Below are 20293 nucleotides of genomic sequence, written 5' to 3'. Positions count from 1 at the left end.
GGTTTAAAAGCTGCATAAAGGATCCTGATCAGACTGTATGGTCCCCTGTGTTGACAGTCATATTGATATCAACTGTTTCATGAATGTACAATAATGTATCTGTAAAACCAATTAAATGATTAAAAATCTGCTTTTAAATAAAGTCATTTCATATTAAATTGATCTTCCTTCATTTATTACTCCTGATACAGGTTCACCAAAGACCCTAAAGAAGTTATTTTGTGGGTTACTTTAACTCTACTGCCAGACATTGGATAAAACCAACTACAAAATATCTGAAGACGATTGATGAGCCCTGCTATAAATATACATAAGGTATTATTTATGTATGTACATTGCACTTTGAAAAGTCAGTGTATTTCAGAGTCCCTGGTGTAACATTGTCTATAGTGTAGTGAATCTCGATGCAGCCTGTTGACTTTTTTTAGCCGACTAGTGCTTTTACTTTGAAAACTGTCTTTCCTTAGCTTTGTTATGACTCTTGTTTCTTTTTTTAAGACAAAAAACAAACACGCAGCTGCTGTAGATCCTTCAACCACTGTTACCTGGGAGAGACTCTTATTTAGACATTTAACCAAACAGATATGGAGGCCACTAAACACTGCATGGTTTTAAGATACTGGTCTGGGACATGTTAGAATGTGTTAGAACATATTAGAACATGTTAGAACGTGTTACAACCCGTTAGAACCTGTTAGAACTTGGTAGAATGTGTGTCAAGGCTTGTTAATATTAGTAACATCTGTGCTGATTTGCCTTGAAGCTGCTGTTCGATATGTCCTGCTGATAGAGCACACTATGACATTGTTCATTGCTGATGGAGGCAGCCATGGTTGGTACTAAACAGAAATCAGTCACTGGTTACCATGGTGATTCCCACCTTTTTAGTGCAGGAGGGGGAGAAGACAGTTTCAGTGCAGTGAACAGAGGAGACAGAGTCAGAGACAGAGAGCAAACACTAGGATTTACCCTCTCAAACTAACAGTCACAGCTCAATAACTACTAGTAGTTTTGAAAAAACCTTTCACCGTGTGAAGTGTAACCTTGTTTTGAACATGCTGGTGTATTTTCATGTGTTTACTGTGTATTATATAGATTTAGTGGCAGGTTAGAGAGACCCTCTGTTTCTGATTTTCACTCGAAATTTTAGAGCTCCGAGGAAGTGAATTAGAGTTTTGGTCGACGCATTTTGTCGTCAGAGGTGATTTCTGAAACAAGTCCTACAGTCCTACAGCAATTAGACTCACACTGGGTGAAAGAAGACAACAATGCCTCCAATTTTATGTATAAGCTGTTAATGTAGAGTGAGAATTATGAGAAGTACAAGGTTAACTGCATGTTTTTCATAACATTTGTCATGTCAATATTTAGACTGAATGGAGGAAAATTCAGGAATTATGAAAAAAACCCCCATAAAATTCAAACCAACTGTATAAAAATTATAAAAGATATCAAAAAACGCATTTGGATGAATAACATTTAAAGCCTTGTGACCTGTTTAAATTTTGAATAAAGTTTCTACTGTGAAATATGTCAGAGCTACAGGGTTCCAAAGATGGCTGGATTTTGGCAGTTGTCCGGCCGACTCTGACAAAACTGCTGGTATATTTACTCATCAGTAAATGTAACAGCAGCCTCACTCAAGTTATGCTTCACATAAATTTGAACTACACCTGAAAATCTGACATCAGTGGAGCTACACATGTAAAGATTTGTGCTTGTGCTGCCTTTTAGACAACATGAGAACAAAAATAAAAACTAAAAACACATCAGTAGAGAGCTCAAAAACCTTTGGTCATTTTGATCAAACCTAAAAGTGTATTTAATGGAGACACCCAGGTTGCACAACACTTAAACTTAACTTCAACCTGTAATCAGACAATTAAGTTTTGTTTTCCTGCAGCCTGGTATATGTTTCTGTGAAATGAAACTGAAAGTGAATACACCCAGCAGGATAAAAGGAGAAGGCTGAAGTCTTGTCCTGGCATTAGCAGGAGGGTGAATCATCAGACGACATTCTGACCTGGTCTGAACAGTTTTCTAAAGTTTGCATATACTGAACAAAGAAAGACGCTTTTCTGACATGGAAAAAATCATCTTGCAAAGGTAGGTCATTATTTCATAGCTTCTTTAGTGATTATTTTCTTACAGGTAGTGATGATATTCAGTGAAAAAAGCAAAAATACAGCAAGGAAATGATGTGTTTATCTGACTTGGGTAGGAGTTGAGGCACCTGTATGAGTATTTCTGTTGTATTTGACTTTATCTTGTGCTCAGCTACATCTCAGAGGGAAATCTTTTGCATTTTACTAAACTACATCTGTTTGAAAGCTATGAATTCACATATCATATTATAACAATAAGAACCACTGATACAACAGGAAAATGCCACTTTAACAGAAATGTATCAGTAACATTTTCTGATGCAAACTTTATCACAATACTTTTGTTTTCCTGATATTATCTGTACCTTAGCAGTGGTTTCATAAGTGCAGGACTGAGACTTGTTCTGTAGCATTTTTCCATTGTTGCCTCTCTACTTTTTATGATATATATCAGGCTAAAAGTTACAGGTAGTTGTTCAAGTTAATAGTGCACCCAAAGATAAAACCAATAACTGCAGCCATTCCACAGATGACTGTATTCACTTGTTTGGAACTCTTACAAAAACATTTATTCAGTGATAAATTCTACTTTATGACTCTGGCTTTATGACTGAATTAGAGTGGATTCATAAGTGTAGGATTAAGACTTGTACTGTGGTATTTTTTTTTCCATTTTTGCAACCTACATTTTACTCAGATAAAAGTAACTGAATATGGATTACATTTTTTCACAACTGGAAAAATGCACATTCATCACCTTTTCATGGAATTTCAGATTTTTTCTTATATGTTTTTTTTCCTATCACTATTGTACTTCCGGTCTGTTCTTGCAGTGTTGCTGGTTGTCTGATATATTCTTGTTTCCTCTTATATCTACTCAGAAGCAGTTGAAATAACCTGGACCAAGTGTGGGATGGCTGAGGGTGAATCTACAATGGATAAATCAGAGGAGGATGAGGTAAATCAAAAACTGTATAATGGGGAAAAACATTAAATAACATGCCAAAGCGTGTTTTACTCTGTGATTCATTAAACTAGAGATTTTTCTCATTTATCAAGGAGTTCTATGATACAGTGGATGACTTCAGTGATCTTTACTGTGAGGAAGGAAAACCTCCTGCAACTCTGCAGTCTGACTGTAAGTGTGTCTGATGGAAGAACCAGTGCAGCTTAAACAATCATCTATTTATCAGACTGGGACAGATGACTGACTGAACACACTGCAATGTGAAGATAGTGAGAGGTGTCTCTGTTCTCTCCTGGCAGATGTTCCTCCACCAGAAGTAACAGTCCTCCATGTTAGCAGTGACACTGTTTCTCTTGGTCTGACACCCACTGGTTCCTCTGTTAAGTACAAACTCCATGTAGATTACACCTGTGGCCCACATGGAGGCAGCGTGATCATGGAAGAGCGCAGCACTGTAGATGTGGTGGGGCTAATTCCTGGGACTGAGTACACTGTCAACATCACAAGGACTGCTGACAACAGAATTCAAAGTAAAGCAGCCTCTGTACTAGTTTCTACAGGTAAATCTGAGATAAAAGTGATGCTTGAATTAAAACTGTTTCAATGGCTAATGCAGGCATGTTGGCTGAATGGTCAGTGGGCTCAGCAAATACTTGAACAAACCTGAATGCACTGCTTACTCTCCTTGTTAAAAAGGTTTGTGTTTGCCATCTTTTGTGCTCTATTATACCTCTTATGTTTGACAGTTAAACAGCTCTGTGAAGTTGACAAAGAAAAGTGGATTTTTCTAATTATTCAATGACCAAAATGCTTTCCTGTTATTCTCACAGAGCCCATCCCTCCTGCAGCAATAAGCGTCTGTAACCGCAGCAGTGAGTCGCTGTGTCTGCAGTGGGACATTCCTGCTGGTGAGGTGGAGAGTTTCATTGTGACGTGTTGCAGCGACGGAGAAACTGTGCAGGAGCTGCCAACAGAAAGCAACAGTGTGACTGTCAGCTGCCTGAGGCCAGGGGTGTGTTACTCCATACAGGTGTCTACACAACTGAAAAATGGGAGAATCAGCGAGCCAACTGTAACATCTGCTAAAACAAGTAAGTAAAAGAAAAGTATTATCAAGAAATCAAACAAAAACAAAGCAAATGATAAATTAGGTCTTTAAATACGGTAAGTTAGGAGTATAGTCTAGATTATTTGTCACACTGCTCAGTGCATGAATAAAAAGAAAAGATATAGCACAGTGGGTTCAGTGGACTTCCGGTGTTCACAGAGAGGCTAAAACTACACCCCCTGCTGTTCAAATAATATATGAGGCGCAGGACAACAATTACAGGGTTATTCCATCTCCAATCACCAGAGGCCTTCTGTCGACCATCTCTGATTTACTTTCATTTATTTTAAAACATTTTAATCAAAAATTATGGATATGTGACTTGTTATTTGTGAAATTTATTGAGCATTTCCTGAGATAATTGTTTTTTTAAACACCTCATAGACACATTGAAAAATGAAGCTATGTTTGAACAACAATATTTCAGGAACTATTAAAGACAAGTCTAAAATTTTCACTGTTATTTGTCATTACATCACTGGTTCCGAATCTGTGACAGAGACTGGTTCATTAAACAGCCTCTGATTAGCACGTATTAACATAAAAAAAGATAATGCAGAAAAATGAAAGTTGTTTTCGCTGAACTTTAATAACCACAAAATACATTATAACTAAAACAAAAATGTTACTAGAAAGCCTAATCCGAATACAACAGAGTTCTGGAGTTTCAAAATAGTTCTCCAAATACAACAGATTTTTTTTTTTTTTTTTTTAAATTTGGGCATATTTTAAATTTTTGTTCTGTTTTTATCTACATGTCCAGTATTACAGATTCTGAATCAATGATATGAAGAGAAAAAAGGGGAACATTTCAGGCTTTGATCTTTAGTACTTTGTGAGATATCGTCATTCATTTTGTGCACAAGCGACATTCTAACATTTTTGCACGTCCAGTTTCAATGTGCAAAAAAAATGTGTTGAAAGTGGGCTGATGGGCAATTTTGAAAAAAGCAAAATCTCTGAAAGAATTTGATATATCAGCGTATATTTCACAAATGTGGGTGTCTATATGAACATTCCTATTTTATGCTTTAAGTAAATCAGTCAAATCAGGGATGTCGAACAGAAACTGTTTTAAAAATCGGATGTCTGTGAATACCAAAATACTGGCTAACAGGATGACTCCCAGTCTGCAGAAGTTTGGCAGAAGAAAAATATTTTAAAATGATCACAAACCAAAGCACACAATCAAAATCACAGGAGACTTTAGAAAGTCTTTCAAAGAAGAAAATAGGAAAATCCATACCTAACTAAACATTCCGCCTGACTTGAATTCAACAGAGCACTTTTGGGGTATTTTGAAGAGAACAGTCGAGCAACAAAACTGCTCCATCATAGAGCAGCTGAAAAAAGATAATCTGAAGAAAGAATGACAAAACGTCTCTTTAGAAATTTGAAAGCCTTCATGCTGAGAAGGATTCAGTCTATCACCAAAAACAAAGGACATAAAAAGAATTAAAAAACAAAAGATTTGAATCTGTGTAATAAAAGAAGCACTGACATTTATTGCACTCAGTTCTTAATGTGGGGCCTGTATTTTTAAAACAGTAAATCTTAGTCTTGTGGAGGGGTGCACTGCATTGTCTACTTCAAACTAGGAGTTAGTTCACTCAGTTCGCTCACCCACTCCTGTTGAGGTGGAGGGGAGGGAAAGGCGTTCCTCATTTCAGCTGTTGATGCTTTTGAGATAAGAGGAGCTGATGTGATTAGTCATTTCTGAAGCATTACTGAGCTTCACTTGCTAAATCTGGGTTCCTCTCACTAGTTAAGTGTGCCAATGCAGAAGCATTGAAGTACACTTCTGACTATTCCTCGCTCCTATTCTTATAGATTCTTAACACATGATTGTTGACACCTAACTCGTCCCACAGCATTTAGAAAATCCATACAAATTATATGTCAAAATATGCTGCACAATCAGGAAGAGTGTGTGACTTTTGGTAGCGATTCATCCAATGTTTTGTTTTGTTTTTTAATTCGGGAAAAACTGCCTTAAAAATCCCCATAGAAATGAATGGGAAGTCGGCCGGACAACTGCCAAAACCCAGCCATGTTTGGAAACCTCCAGCTCCGGCATATTCTACAGTAGAAACTTCATGAAAAGTTAAATGGGGTCACACAACTTTGAAAATTATTTGTCTGAATCCGTGTTTTGTTATCTTTTACGGTTTTTATACAGTTGCAGTTTAAGGTTAATGAATTTTTGTAAAATTCAGAATTGTTGTTCAGTTAGATTGGTGATTAGTTAATTGATATTGGACTAAGAAAGATGGACTCCAAACATGGTTGCCTCCATCAGCAATGAATAATTTTATAATGTGCTCTATCAGCAGGACATATCTAACTGCAGCTTCAAGGCAAATCTACACAGTTGTTACAAACTTTAACATTAAGCCCAGACACACATTCTAACATGTTCTAACATGTTCTAACACATCCCAGACCAAGATCCATCAGCCATACAGTGTTTAGATGCTCCACATCTATCTCAGGTCCATAGCCCACGAAAGGCTGCGATTTACAAGGAGCCACCAGGATTCTGTGAGGTCCGCCACACTTTCAAAGTAAAAGCCCAGAAATGTTACAAGGAACTGATCCGGGGCTTGTGAAATATGCCGGCCTTTCAAAATAAAACATACTTAGATAAATTATTCCTTATGTATAAGTACAGGAGTTCATATCAACTAACAGAAGCTGCATTGGCACGCTCAGAATTTATTCTAGTTATGATTGCAGTCTCATATGCTGGGTTCACACGCCTCAAATTCAGATTTGCCTTTGTGCCTTCATTCCATTTCAGATAAAAATCGGATGTTAAGCGTTGTCAATAAGAAAACACTCACACTGGTGTCTAGTGCAGGGAGATAAATCTGCAGGAGAAAACGCAACAGAACATCAGAAAAAAACGCTCCTGTGAGTGCTGTACAATATTTACAGGGTATGACTACGAATTATTTTGTGTAGTAGGAACACTTCACTTTTGTTTTTGTTTGCAGTGGAGCACTTGCCATTTAATTTGAATGTAATCTATGAGACTTTACATGAATTTACGTTGCAAATGCTGTCGGGGATGACAGGGATGTAGCTGAGCTTAAACATGAGGATGGTTGTGCTAATAATGCTAGAATGCAAAGAAAAATTAAGATAGTGCTACTACAGAAAGATACTCAAATATTTCTGCTGTAAAAGTTTGACATTTTAACATGGGGATCTATGGAGAGTGACACACTTTTGAGGCAAGCCTCAAGTGGCCATTTGAGGAACTGCAGTTTGTGGCACTTTTGTATTGGCTCCATTTTTGAGCTATCAGAGGTTGTTGCTTGGTTAAAACAGAAACAGCAAACTTACATACTTCCTCATTTTCCACCACTAATGGTGAATTAGTTGGGTGGTCCTTGTCAAGCAAAAAATTTCCGCGTCATGTACCTGCAGATTTTTCAAACAACGCGGACGGAGATGCGTGGAAGAACAGGAGCAGGGAAGCAGTCAAATTTGAAGTTTACAAACTACTTTAAGAGGCTGCTCAGTCAGCCGTATCGTAGTTGACATCTTATTTATCAAACACAGATACAAAAGTTATTTTTAAAAGTTATTCTTCACAAAGACAAGCGCGTGTGGCCATGTTGTAGGTCAAGTCATGTAAACAATGTGAAACTTCCTCTACTATAGTTTAGTACTGTGGTAGACGTGTGTTTGCGATAAACTGCCCGTTGCAGTTTGGGAGCAGATGCCACATGGAGTATAAAAGCCACACATTCTCTTGTGCTCTGCGCGTCTCATCTCTGCACGTCATGTTTGTGCAGAAAGCATAATCCACACTTTATAGTCTCCTTCTTCACCTTTTCCGGTGCATTACAGCATTTTTTTTAGTGCTTTGCATCAACCTGTATTTAACGGATGGAACTGTTGATCTCTCATCTCATATTCATTGTTTGATGTCAAACCCAAATATTTTCAGTCTACAGCAAAAACAAGGGAACTGGCCTCCCTGTTCCAATACTTTTGGAGGGGAGTGTAGAGTGAAATCACTTGCAGAGCTATCCTTGGGTGCAAACAAAATAGGGACGGAGCCATGAAAGATCTTTACCTTTGTTTATCTGTCATCTTTTGCATCTTTTATATGCTTCAGTATATTAAATACAATCATGATTTTAATAAGCTGTTTCTCTATGCCCACAGAGACTCAACTGGAGAGCTTATTGGAGGATCTGGGATTGGAGCAGCTCTACAGAGAAAAGCTATCATTCGGCAACATACTTGAGATTAATGAGAAGTCCATCACTGATGAACCTTCGAAGAGTAAATCAGACCTTCCATGGTACTTTCTCAAGAAACTGATGATGGCTAATGTAACAGCTAGGAATGTGAAATGTACATCTGTAATTGAGTCAAACTGTGATAATGCATCAGAGATTATGGAGTCAGATTTTGATAATCTGCTTGACAGTCCAAATTTAGTTGACATGGTAAACCCCCTCGACATAATCACTGCTCTTTTTCTGTGCTCTGATGGTTTTGTGCAGCAGGAAATGGCACTAAAAATGTCTATGTGTCAGTTTTCTGTGCCTCTGCTGCTTCCCAACTGTGACACAAAACAGTGCACACTCATGCTGTGGGCCATGAGAGACATCGTTAAAAAGTACAGACCTCAGTCACTTTCAGAATCCAAGGGCTTCACTGAAGAGAGAATCGTTGTCTCTGAAATTCCAATGATCTCTTTTATGAGACTGGGTGAGTGCTCCTTGTCCAAGTCAGAGATCCTCAATAAGTTCCTGAGTAACTCTCAGCAGTACCATGACACCTTTGTTCACCAAGATATGGAGTGTGGTGACATTCCAAGAAGAATCTCCAATGGATTGACAGAAATTACTTGGTACCTTCCCTGTGGAAGCAAAAACTTGGATGTTTTCAGTCAACCAGTGGCTGTAGCTAACCTTCGTGGTGACATTGCTTCCTTCGAAACACAATACTCCTTCTTGTGTCAGACGTCTGCAGCAGTTTTTGTGTTCTTTGACAACTTGGACTCTGAATGCAGCCTACTTACCAACGAGAACCACAACGCACAAATCTTCTTGGTGGGAAACCAACAGAGCAAGAGCTTCAGCTTAGTTGATCTAAGAAAACTAGCAACCAAGTTGGGCTTGAGTAAAAGCAACATTATTTTGAAGACAAAGACCATGAATGATGCAGACTTTGTCACAATCTTGAGGAAGAAAGTCAGCGATGTGGCTGAGAACCCAAAGATGAAGATGTCAATAGAGCAGATGGCTGGCATTGCTCATGAACTGGGAATCTTGGTTGATGAAGACTCTCCAGAGTGTCAGGCTGGAAAAATAAATGCAGATGCCATCACTACAGAAATTCAAGATGTTCTTGAATACAAAGAAGTTCAGCTTCCCCGGCAAGGCCAAATATGGAAAGAATTAACAAGTTTAGAGAAGGAAGAATTCCGCCTTCGGAAAGCAGGGACTGAAAACATAGAGGAGTATAAAAGTGATCTTCAGGAACAGAGAAAGAAACTGCGACAACAACAGAACTCCTATGCAATGTCTACAGCTATGACACGCTTCATCATCGCTATATCAAGCCCAGGAATAGAATGGTGTTATTTCCTGAAATGGATGAGAATGAACCTTGACAATGTGTCTCGTCTGAAACTGTCTGGACTCAGGGAGAAGTATAAAGAAAAATGCAAGAATTCTGAGAACAAAGAGGAGATCAAAGAAATTGACAGACAACTTTCCAACAGCTCACTGGGAACTGAACACTTCTTCCGTGAAATGGGTCAGATCTATGAAGCTTCACTTTCCCTTCCTGAAATGGACCCATCACGTCAACAATTTCAGCACCTGCCCAAACTCTGTGCAAAACTGTTGCTAGATGGATTTCCTCTTGAACTTGTGGATGGAGATGCATCCAACATTCCTCTCAGATGGGTGAGTGACGTTCTGTCTCAGCTCAATGACATGGTGGATCCAAAGAGAAAGATCCTGGTAGTTACAGTTCTTGGAGTCCAGAGCACAGGGAAGTCCACTCTCCTAAACACCATGTTTGGAGTCCAGTTTGCAGTCAGCAGTGGGCGATGCACTCGAGGTGCCTTCATGTTGCTCATCAAAATCAATGAAGATGCCAAAGAAGCACTAAAGTGTGACTTTATGGTGATCATTGACACTGAGGGCTTAAAGTCACCAGAACTTGCACAGCTGGATAACAGCTTTGAACACGACAATGAGCTTGCAACGCTTGTTGTGGGGCTGAGCGATATCACCATTATCAATATCGCAATGGAGAATTCAACAGAAATGAAGGACATCCTACAAATAGTTGTGCATGCTTTTCTCAGGATGAAGGAGGTGGGCAAAAAGCCAAAATGTCAGTTTGTTCACCAGAACGTGTCTGATGTGTCTGCCCATGAGAAGAACTTACGAGACAGGAAACTGCTCCTGCAGCAGCTGAATGAGATGACCCAGGCAGCAGCCAGAATGGAAAAGAAAGAGGAGAACAAGAGCTTCACTGACGTGATGGAGTACAGTCCAGACACTGGGAACTGGTACATTCCTGGACTCTGGAATGGAAACCCACCAATGGCACCGGTCAATGCAGGTTACAGCGAGGCTGTGTATGAGCTCAAGAAAAACATTGTCCAACTACTGGGGAGTTATGAGTCATCTGCTAATAATATCTTGGATTTCAAAGAGTGGATGAGAAGCCTGTGGAATGCAGTCAAGCATGAGAACTTCATCTTCAGCTTCAGAAACAGCCTCGTAGCCGACGCATACATGAGGCTCTGCACAGAGTTCAACAAATGGGAGTGGGAATTCAGAAAGAACATGTACTCCTGGGTCACAAATGCAGAAACAAAAATTTCCAATTTTGGTACAGTTGCTGCAAAATCTCACACGTCTGACATGGAACAGTTTCTCACTCAACTGAAAAGTGAAGCAGTCACAGAGCTGTCGAAGTGGGAGACAAAGCTTCTCAACAATCTAACACAGTACTTCAAGCAAACAGAAGGTCATGTCTATCTAGTTGAAGGATACAAAGAGGAGTTCTCAAACAGTGCAAAGAGCCTTCGACGAGAAATGGAAAACTCTGTTGTTAATCAGCTCACAGCAGCAGCAGACATCAGGTGGGGAAAAAGAGAACTAGACAGAATCAAAGAGAACCACACAAGCAAAATAGAAAAAGCAGTGTGTGCATTAATTGATGAATGTCGAAAGAAAAACGTCCAGATGACAGAGAAAGAACTGGACAAAGAATTTGATAAGATGTGGAAAGAAACACTGAAGAAACTGACCTATTCTAAACTACAGCCCACAGATATCTTCACCAGGGTGGAACACTGCCTGAGAATAAATCTGTCACGCAAGGGGGGTGCAAATGAACTGTTGAGTCAAAAAAGACTGCGAGATTGTGGAGTACAGCCTTTCAAAAATACAGTTGAAGGATTCTTCAAAAAAGCCAAACACAAAATGATCACAATGTGGCACGGCCAAGATCATGTACAAAAAATGGCTGACAACATCATAGCTGCTTGCACGCTGTTTGTAACTGAGAAGATGGAAAGAAAAACCAATTACCACGATACTTACATCCAGGAGATCCTACTCATCATTGATGAGAGTTTGGAAAAAAATCAGAATGTCAAGATAGACATTGAGTTTGAGGTTTCTCTAAAACAGCACATCTGTGGATTTGCAGCTAGAAACTTTAAGAAAATGCATGAAGATCTCATGCAAGAAAATGATCCCTACAGATGTCTGAGTGGAAACAAGGAAAGGTTTCGTGCAGATTTCAAAGATGTTTTCCATGAACGAGACCAGTGCCAGAAGAAGGCAGAAGAATTCACAGACCAATGCCTGAAGCCTGCTGTTGAAGACTTTGTCCATCGTTCCTTAGGTCCAAACATTGTTGATGAAATGCTCAAATGTGAGGAGTTCAGCACACGGATGTCTTTCCAGTATTCACTTCTGAAGGACTTGCTTTCAAAGAAAAGTCTTGCAGACTATTTATGCTACAGTTTCTCTTATGAGAGCTACGTCAAGGAAAGAATAATGCAGCAAATTGAGGAACGTTTCTCAAACTCCTCTGCAACATTTGAGTTTGAGGATCGACATCTTCAGTCAAGTATCAGCAGCATAAATGATGCCATCAAAAAGGCCAAAACAGGAAACAGTGACAACTTGAAGAAGTTTGTTGACGATATCTGCAAAGAACTTGGTGACAAACTTGTCATTTCCCAGGATGCTCTTGGTGCTTTCATGATCCTGAACAAAGCTGATCAGGAACAGTTTGCTCACTGGCTCACAGTGTCTGTGAAAGACATGAAAGAAACTCTAAGAGAGAAGTTTAAAAAATCAACCTTTGCAGAGAAACTAAAACATCTCAATATGAAGCCCCAGAATGAGCTTTTCACCAGAGTGATTGGTTGTGGCAAACAGTGTCCGTTCTGTGGAGTGCCCTGTGACGCAGGAGGAAATAAACATACCCAGCACTTTGCTTCACTGCATCGGTCAAATGGTCTGGGTACATACAGGTCGACGTCAACAAATAAACTTTCCACTGACATATGCTCTTCTCTTGTAGACAGTGACACAGAGTTTTGCTGCGATCGTACCAACAATAAATATCACCCTTACAAAGGTTACAAGGAAATTTATCCAGACTGGGATATTCGTCCAGATGTGAGCCTCGAGGCATCAGACTACTGGAAATATGTTATGAAAACATACAATGCAGACTTTGCCAAAGCATATGGTGCAAAATCTGCTGATATCCCTCCAATGTGGAAAAAAATCACAGCGAAGCAGGCAGAAGCCAGCCTCAAAGAGTCATTTGGCATCAAGTGAGAAGCTACACGCTTACTGATTATAGAGGTGCACATCTTCCTAATTCATTCATAATTCTCTTAGTGAAGATTTGATCTTTATTTTATATTATACAGAAGTAAATCAGAAATAGGATTATGCTGTATATAAGATGATGAAGTTGAAGATGTCAATCCATCGAAATATTTCCTTTCTCTACATTTATTCTCATGAGGACACTGCTGAATACCTTTTTTTTTTTTACTTTGAGTCAAAGCACACGTTCAGAGCACATGTTCAGAACATACAAAATGTGTCCTTTTTGATTTTAAGCATCTATTTTTGCATTTGTCTTTTTCTGAAAGATGGATTTCAGTATACAGTTCTTCAAAAACATATATGCAGTTAAACACAGTAACAAAATGACAGGAGTCACTCTGAAACAGATTTGGTATATGAGATGTGAATATTTAAAACATTTTCTTTCTTTGTCATTAGTATGTGATGGTAAATATTTACAGTTTCAATGAGTTAAAATATCATTCAGTCCATATATGGTGTTTTCAACATTTGCTTATGTGATCTTTATTATTTAGAATTTGAAATGTTTGTTTTTGTTTCTGTTCAATATTTGATTGAAAGTATTACATACTTTCTGGAAATCATCAGTGCTCAATCGATCTAAATGTGGAATAAAGGAAATTAGATACAATCAAACCATAAAGTCATGTGATGTGATTTAATGAAAACACACAAATCTCTTTTATTTCCAAGTGTATTCTTTTAAGCATATGATGTCAAATCTTTGCAGTTTTGAAGCAAACAAAGGATCATTCATGTTTTCAGCATGTTAGATTCTTAGTTAACGCGCTGAATAAAGACACAAAATCTGCAGTCTGGCTATGAATGTCTTTAATGTTTCCCAGATCAGAATCACAGCATACAGTGTATAATAACTTCTAAAGTAAACAGAAATATCATCACCTCATTTATTTATATAGTTTTGCTTTACTTTTTTTATAATAATCATCTTTTTTTAAAATTCCATTATTTAACATTTTTCTTCATCTCAAGTCTTGGGTTTCTGAATTCAACAAAGAATGTAAAAACAAGACAACAGGTGCAAATTCGCAGTGGAGAGCCAGCTGAAGGTTTGCGTGTCACCGTCTGTCTGTATGTTTGCCGTTGTGGAGTGTTAATCATGTGCTTGCATACACCACTGACCTGACACAGGAGCTCTACATGACACTAGTGATATGAAGCCATATTGTTTGGTGGACTGCAGTTTCCAAGCATGTTAGAAAATTACAGTATACAACAGAAGTGAGTACACCCCTGTGCAATATCACATAAATGTGAAATGATTCTAAATTGTGTCACTTTACAGCAGTTGCACTACTTTTAAGCTGAACAGTAGGTATTTGCTCTAATAGCAAATTAAAAACCAGCAGTTTATATTTACTGTATCAAACAAACTGTCCTCACAGTAGAGACTCATTTTAACCAACATCAATACACCTTTCATCAAGAATCACATACTTTTTTTAATCAATACTTTGCATGTTTAGTTTTTTTTGACAACAGATCCAGTCCTTCGTTTCTGGAATTCTTCAAAGACATTTTGTAAAAATCTGCTATTTGCTGGGGTGGTTGTGTAGCTCTACACATAGGTGTTCTATGGGATTTAAGTCAAGTGACATACATGTTCATGTTATTTATTTTACTTTTTTCTTCTTGAGAAACTTTAAAAAGTCTGTATTTTTTTGGTATATTCACTGGCATTCATTGTGTTATCTATGCATGTCATCATCTTCATCACTTTAGTGTTCATGAAGCTCCATATCATCACAATCCCACCTCTGTGCCTCACTGTCAGGACTATGCTTTCACTATGGTAGCCTTGAGCAGGTTCACACCAACCATGCTGTATCCCAGCTGTGTTGCACACTCTATACCTCTGAATTGCTGCTGCAACTATATTTCAGCAGATTTATGGTTGGCCACCGATGTTTTCCATCTTTGAGAAGTCTCACAATTGGATATTTCTCTTTTCTGTGTGTAGCCATGCAGATAGACACAGAAGAGGTACAAAACTGAGAAAATTCTGTTGTTCACAGGCCACTTTATAAATCATGTTCTTGCAATTGGGATAATTAATAACAGGTTTTCTAACTTGTATGTCAATCATCCCGCATGTATTCACTTTTGTTGAATTGAGTTTCTACTTTGGGGTCTATATTTTTAATCTAGTCCTCATATATATCTGTTTTTAATCATCATAAGAGGAAATACTCTACTTGTAAATTTAGAAACAATGCAGTTATTAAGAGGTGTCACAATTTTCCAGTGATATCGCACTCGCTTCTGTTGTGCACCAGAAAAGCTGAAATCCAGCCACAACTGTGTGAACCATGAGGCTGCAGTGAGTCCCTATTTAGCATAGAAGACGCTCTGTGTGTGTCCACATACATCCAAACTAATCCTCTACTACACACAAATGCTCAGAGTTCTACATACCTGTCCGATCTACCTAACATGTCAGCCATCCCTCTGCTGTTTAGAACATGACACTACTTTCTGCTACATCACTGAGAGAGAAAACCCAACCTTCATGACCACAATACAACACAGTGTGTGGAATGACGAAGCTGGACCACCTGTGTGATCTCATTACTCGATGAGAATATGAGGCATCTTATGGTATCAAAGCCCTCATGTCTGTCCCACATGTAATTAAGTGGCTACATGTAAACACTGCTACATGTTAAGTGAGCTGACGTTTAATTGACTGCACTTGTGTTTAGTGTCTCCGTTTAGCTTAGTTTATGTCATGACCATAAATCACTGAAAGGCAAAGCTGGCTTTTATCAGTGCTATTAGCCTCTGAAGTGTTTACATAAATAGTCTGAAGTCATACATATCATGCAGCACAGATTCATCAGGAGCACACTTGGATCACAAGATATATTTCAAAATAAAAGCCTGCTGAAGCTTGAAAAAAGGGAAAACAAGATGTAGAGTCATAGATTCTACGACAAAGTCCTATAACAAAGATAAATGAATTCACAGAAAGTGTATTTTTCATAAATTAAAATGTCATACTTCTTGGGAACTAGTAAATGTTAACGACAGTATCTTTGGCCCTCGGATGTGTGGGGGCATCAGTGGGGATGAATGCTGCTACAGTGATTTTCATGATGCTACAGGATGCCCACGTGATAATGGGCAGCATGAAAACAAGTTCAGTGTAAAAAGCTTTTTTTTTTCCACTGCCATGAAAACTTATCGGTGGAGAGCATTATTTCATTTGAAATGTCGAGCTAATGGCCATTTCTTTGCAAACTGCACCTGTTGTCTTTTGTTGTCACAAAATAAGCATATCATTCATTCACTCAAAAAAACAAAAGAAAAAACAAACAAACAAACAAGAAACTTAATATTTACAAATATTTTGTCTGTTTGATTCTTACACTTAAAAATGTACAGTTTTGATCCTCATCCAGATGTTGTGTCTGTCTCCGTCCTGCCGCTCAGTTTGGTATTTTTCTTCAAACATCCAGTTTCCTCAGAGTGGGCTGACTGCATTGAATCTGTCACAATGGCGCCCTCCAGTGTTGGCTTATAAAATAGACAAGGAAAAAGAACAGGCCCAAACTAAATACCTTGTTTCTGTTCTCATCTCCAGTGGCATCATTGTAGCTGTGTTGTGGTGAGGTTTTCTTCACGGCCCCCTCACTGCCTACTTATCCACACGAGTGAGTACAAAAGGGTTCATACGGATACATCAGTTCCCCCGTAGACAGATTAGCAAGGTATTCTCCTGGCAAGCGTTGTGGGAAGAAAGATGGCCATACCTTTGAATGTCCTTATTTGCTCGTGATCAGCCCGTCCTCTCTTGATTCTTCTGATTCTAATTCCTACATTTAAGGCTGTGAGTCTTTCCCCAATTTCCTCTCAAAGTCACTTTTCCACAGCATTTATTCCACCTACAGCACACCCAAGTCAGTTGTTTTGTGATTTACATTGTGCACATTTCCCTTGCAGCGGGCTTACAAAATCTCTGACAGGAGCAGCCAGGTATTTATTTCCCCATCCAGTCCTCTCCCACCACCCCGTTAGGCAGTAATAAAATAGAAAACAAACAATCAAACAGGCTAAAGCTAGAGCACAAGCAAAGACAGCACCGGTGACTAACTTCTCCCATACTGGTTGCAAGCTACCACAGGTTCCTGTAGGCTCAAACAGCAGCGCATCAGTTCATACTGTATTAATCAGAGTATGACCCATGATCCATATTTGACATCTTTATCAGAGAATCACAGGGGGGCAATGCTGAGCTGTAGGCCTGCATATTCTCACCAGAAAGAAAGGAGCAGAATCAGAACCAGCAGTTATCAACTGCGTCGCTTTTACCCTGTTGAGGAGATCCGAACCCCCTTTTCATCTTACAGCTCCGTGCCGCAGGCCGTTGAAGGCCCACCAGTTACCCTCAGTGTGCTTAGAGTTTAATTTACAACCGATGAGCTCAAAAAACATCACTAGCTTAGTGAACTAACCCTTGAATGTGAGGATAATAGCAGAGCTGAACTGAGGTCAGAAATAGTGTGGAGCGATGCTGACACAGTGAAGTCAGGTGTTTCGGATTTCTGTGATCACGACGGTGGAGTTATGGGTGATCACTGCAATGTGGGCGTCAGCCTCGAATACAAAGGTTATGTGCTGATGGAGAGATGAGAAAGGAAGGAGGGAGCAGTGATGATACACAGAGGGGTGTCTGGGTAAGCAGCAGGAAGGAGCTCATACAGGAGTCTAACTTTTTACCATTGAGGTTATCCCGTCTGTCTGCCTCACTATCTCTTTGTTGTCTAATTAGGGCCCACCTACACCCATGTGAAACTAGCACACACTCCCTCTTGCAAGCACACAACAACAACAACAACAAAAAGTGCTAGAAATAGGGGGGCAGACAGGAGAGGGAAGGTATACATAAAGGAACAGAGGCTGTCTCTCTCTGCCGTTTCTCACTAACATACAAAAATAACTCTGTACAAGCAAGCTACAATAACAGATTTAGAACCTCCTGTACCCCTAACTGATCATCACGACTTTCTGTTGGCCTGCTGCATCATGTGGTTGGAGAAATACCTGTAAATAACACCATGAAGGAGAGAATGAATGCAAGTGTGTGTTCACAGTTGTTGCTTTGACTGTAACATCTTCTGAGAGTGATGACTCGCTTTTAATAAATGAGCGTTGGGAAGTGCAGGTTATTTGTTCAGTGACTTCGGGAATTTCTGAGATGCTCTTATTTCTGTGAGAGAAAAAAAAGACTAAAATATTAAAAGTGGACCGATATGACTTGATTAGATTTGGGAAACGTGCATTGACAGATACGGTGTCCTTTCCCCCGTCATCATCTTTAAAAAATAATTCATGCATAGATCCCCACTGACAAAACCCATTTATATACTTTCTCCTTTGTACACATTTATATAGAACTATATATAATATCATTTCTCTATATCTATATTTTCAGCAAAAATTCTTTCCACAAAAACAACAATTAAACAAATGCTTGAAAAAAAGAAACAAGATGAAAGAAAGAAAAACACAATCGAGGGCCAGTTTGGCACTTTGTCGTGAGAACACACAGCCTCTGTTAGTTGACAGTAAATATGAATACTAGAATTTTCTTTAATCTTTTTCTCCCTCGATGAGAACGCAAACACAGTAGTACATACTTGGCACCAAGAATGCTGGTAGAATGAAAGATATCATTGTTTTCATAGCTATATGTTTACTGTATGTACTCTATGCCCCCTCCAACTCAGTTGAACCCTTGGAGCAAAGGAGCATTGTGAGGAAGGAGAGAATAATAGGTCAAATGAGAGGAATAAAGCAGTAATAAGACACGGATGTAGAAAAGAGAAAGATATGTGCACGTAACACACCAGGGACAGAAAAAAGAGATGACACCAAAGTAAAAAATAGAAAACAGCAAGGGGCAAAAAGCATTCGTCCCGTTGATAATGCTGGGGGCCTTTAGTCTGGAAACAGCAGACCATCTCTGAAAAGAGTATCTTTGAAAGATCTAAGTCACCCTCCAAACTGCCCATCTGCTGCTGTGCACTTCAGTTTCATCTCCACACGCCACCAGTGGAGGGAGCTGCTGAGTTTCACAGCACATGATGGAGGAGGTTGAGTTGCTTTTGGAGAAACAAGAGAATTATAGAACAGAACAAAGGCCCACATCCAGAGGCCTCCCTTCTAGATCAGTAGCAGAGCCAGTATTCCTGGTCCTTAGGTGGCTTGAGTCGGGCCAGTCCCTACTATACCCTGGTGGTGGAGTGGGGGTGCGGCAGGGTGTTGTTGTGGCCAGTGGAAGGGAATGTATTGAAGGCATGGAGAGGCTGCATGCTGGTGATGGTACTGGGGATCATGGTGATGGTGTTCGGTGTCATCAGTGGCACGTCGTCGGGGGCACGGCGCAGCGCCAGTGTGTAGTCAGGTGGGCAGGCGGGTCGTAGAATGTCGTGCGGCCGGAGGGGCTCCATGTCGTGGTGGGCGTCGTGTTCTGAGTGTTTCATCTGCAGGGACATGATCTCCTCCTCCTGGCTGTGAGCCAGATCATTGGCTGGGCCGCCACGCTGGGGAGACAGCCGGTGGCGTCGCATCTCGTGCCGCTTGTCACGCTTGTAGTAAAGGGCGGCAAAGGCCAAGATGTTGAGGAAGAGAAGCGACGCTCCAACGGCAACTGTCACACTCAGCTCAGTGGAGTAGTCCCGGGTGTTCAGAGGGAAGAGGTCCTGGTGTGGACGCTCTGAACCCTCAGGTTCAGGATCAGAGGGGAAGGTCGGGTAGGGGTGGCGAGTAGTACGAGGGCCTGGAGTTTTGGGCCTGGGTTTGATGGTACCTGGACCAGGGCCCGGTGGCGACCGAGTAGTGGTGGGGAAGAGCACCTCATGTAGATTATGAAGATGGGGAACTAATTCCAACCAGAAAGCCACCTTGTTGGCCCTGTAGTTGTCTCTAACACGAGGTTTTAAGCCGATGTGGAGGTACTGTTTGTCCTTTGAGTTGAACTTGGTCCAGATGACCTCTTCAAAGCGGTTGGGCTTGGTGTGAATAAACTTGGTGTCTTGTGGAACTGGCAGGTTTGGGTCCCTAGTGGAGCACAGAAGTGATGATAGGTTTCAGTTCAGGATTCTAATCAATCTTTTTTAAAGATGATTGATTTGACATAAAAACTCTGAATACAACCTGGTGTCATAAGTATCCATTTATGAACTTAGATCAAAGTGAAATA

At 39.8% G+C, this 20293-nt stretch overlaps 2 protein-coding genes across 4 annotated transcripts in view; one reads left to right on the top strand and one right to left on the bottom strand.

The window, feature by feature from the left end:
• The first annotated feature begins 1950 nt into the window (after window positions 1–1950).
• LOC111571571 (interferon-induced very large GTPase 1-like) lies at window positions 1951–13881 on the top strand. 2 transcript variants are annotated; one of them, XM_023274803.3, is made up of 6 exons: window positions 1951–2106; window positions 2987–3063; window positions 3165–3243; window positions 3372–3632; window positions 3903–4163; window positions 8360–13881. In XM_023274803.3, exons 2-6 carry the CDS (start codon window positions 3019–3021, stop codon window positions 13027–13029), a joined length of 5316 nt encoding a protein of 1771 aa, XP_023130571.2. In that variant the 5' UTR covers window positions 1951–2106; window positions 2987–3018; the 3' UTR covers window positions 13030–13881. The 2 variants fall into 2 exon arrangements, with proteins under 2 accessions (XP_023130571.2, XP_023130572.2); XM_023274804.3 differs by having other exon boundaries at window positions 2005–2106; window positions 2990–3063.
• The window catches only part of nlgn2a (neuroligin 2a), a 210581-nt gene continuing 204165 nt past the window's right edge, over window positions 13878–20293 (bottom strand). For both annotated transcript variants that reach the window (XM_023274808.3, XM_035950297.2), the window contains one exon: window positions 13878–20151. In XM_023274808.3, coding sequence (XP_023130576.1) covers window positions 19317–20151 — 835 coding nt within the window. In that variant the 3' untranslated portion in view covers window positions 13878–19316. The remainder of the gene's footprint in view (window positions 20152–20293) is intronic.

Source organism: Amphiprion ocellaris, chromosome 23 (genome assembly GCF_022539595.1).
Source record: "Amphiprion ocellaris isolate individual 3 ecotype Okinawa chromosome 23, ASM2253959v1, whole genome shotgun sequence".
Lineage (NCBI taxonomy): Eukaryota > Metazoa > Chordata > Actinopteri > Pomacentridae > Amphiprion > Amphiprion ocellaris.
This window is presented reverse-complemented; position numbering and strand designations above follow the sequence as displayed.

What these genes read in the sequence shown, in the direction of transcription:
- LOC111571571 (XM_023274803.3), top strand. Translation starts at nt 3,019, where the DNA reads ATGGCTGAGGGTGAATCTACAATGGATAAATCAGAGGAGGATGAG. An exon ending in CTCTGTACTAGTTTCTACAG is followed by an intron (nt 3,633 to 3,902) that starts GTAAATCTGAGA and finishes TTATTCTCACAG; the next exon opens with AGCCCATCCCTCCTGCAGCA. An exon ending in TGTAACATCTGCTAAAACAA is followed by an intron (nt 4,164 to 8,359) that starts GTAAGTAAAAGA and finishes CTATGCCCACAG; the next exon opens with AGACTCAACTGGAGAGCTTA.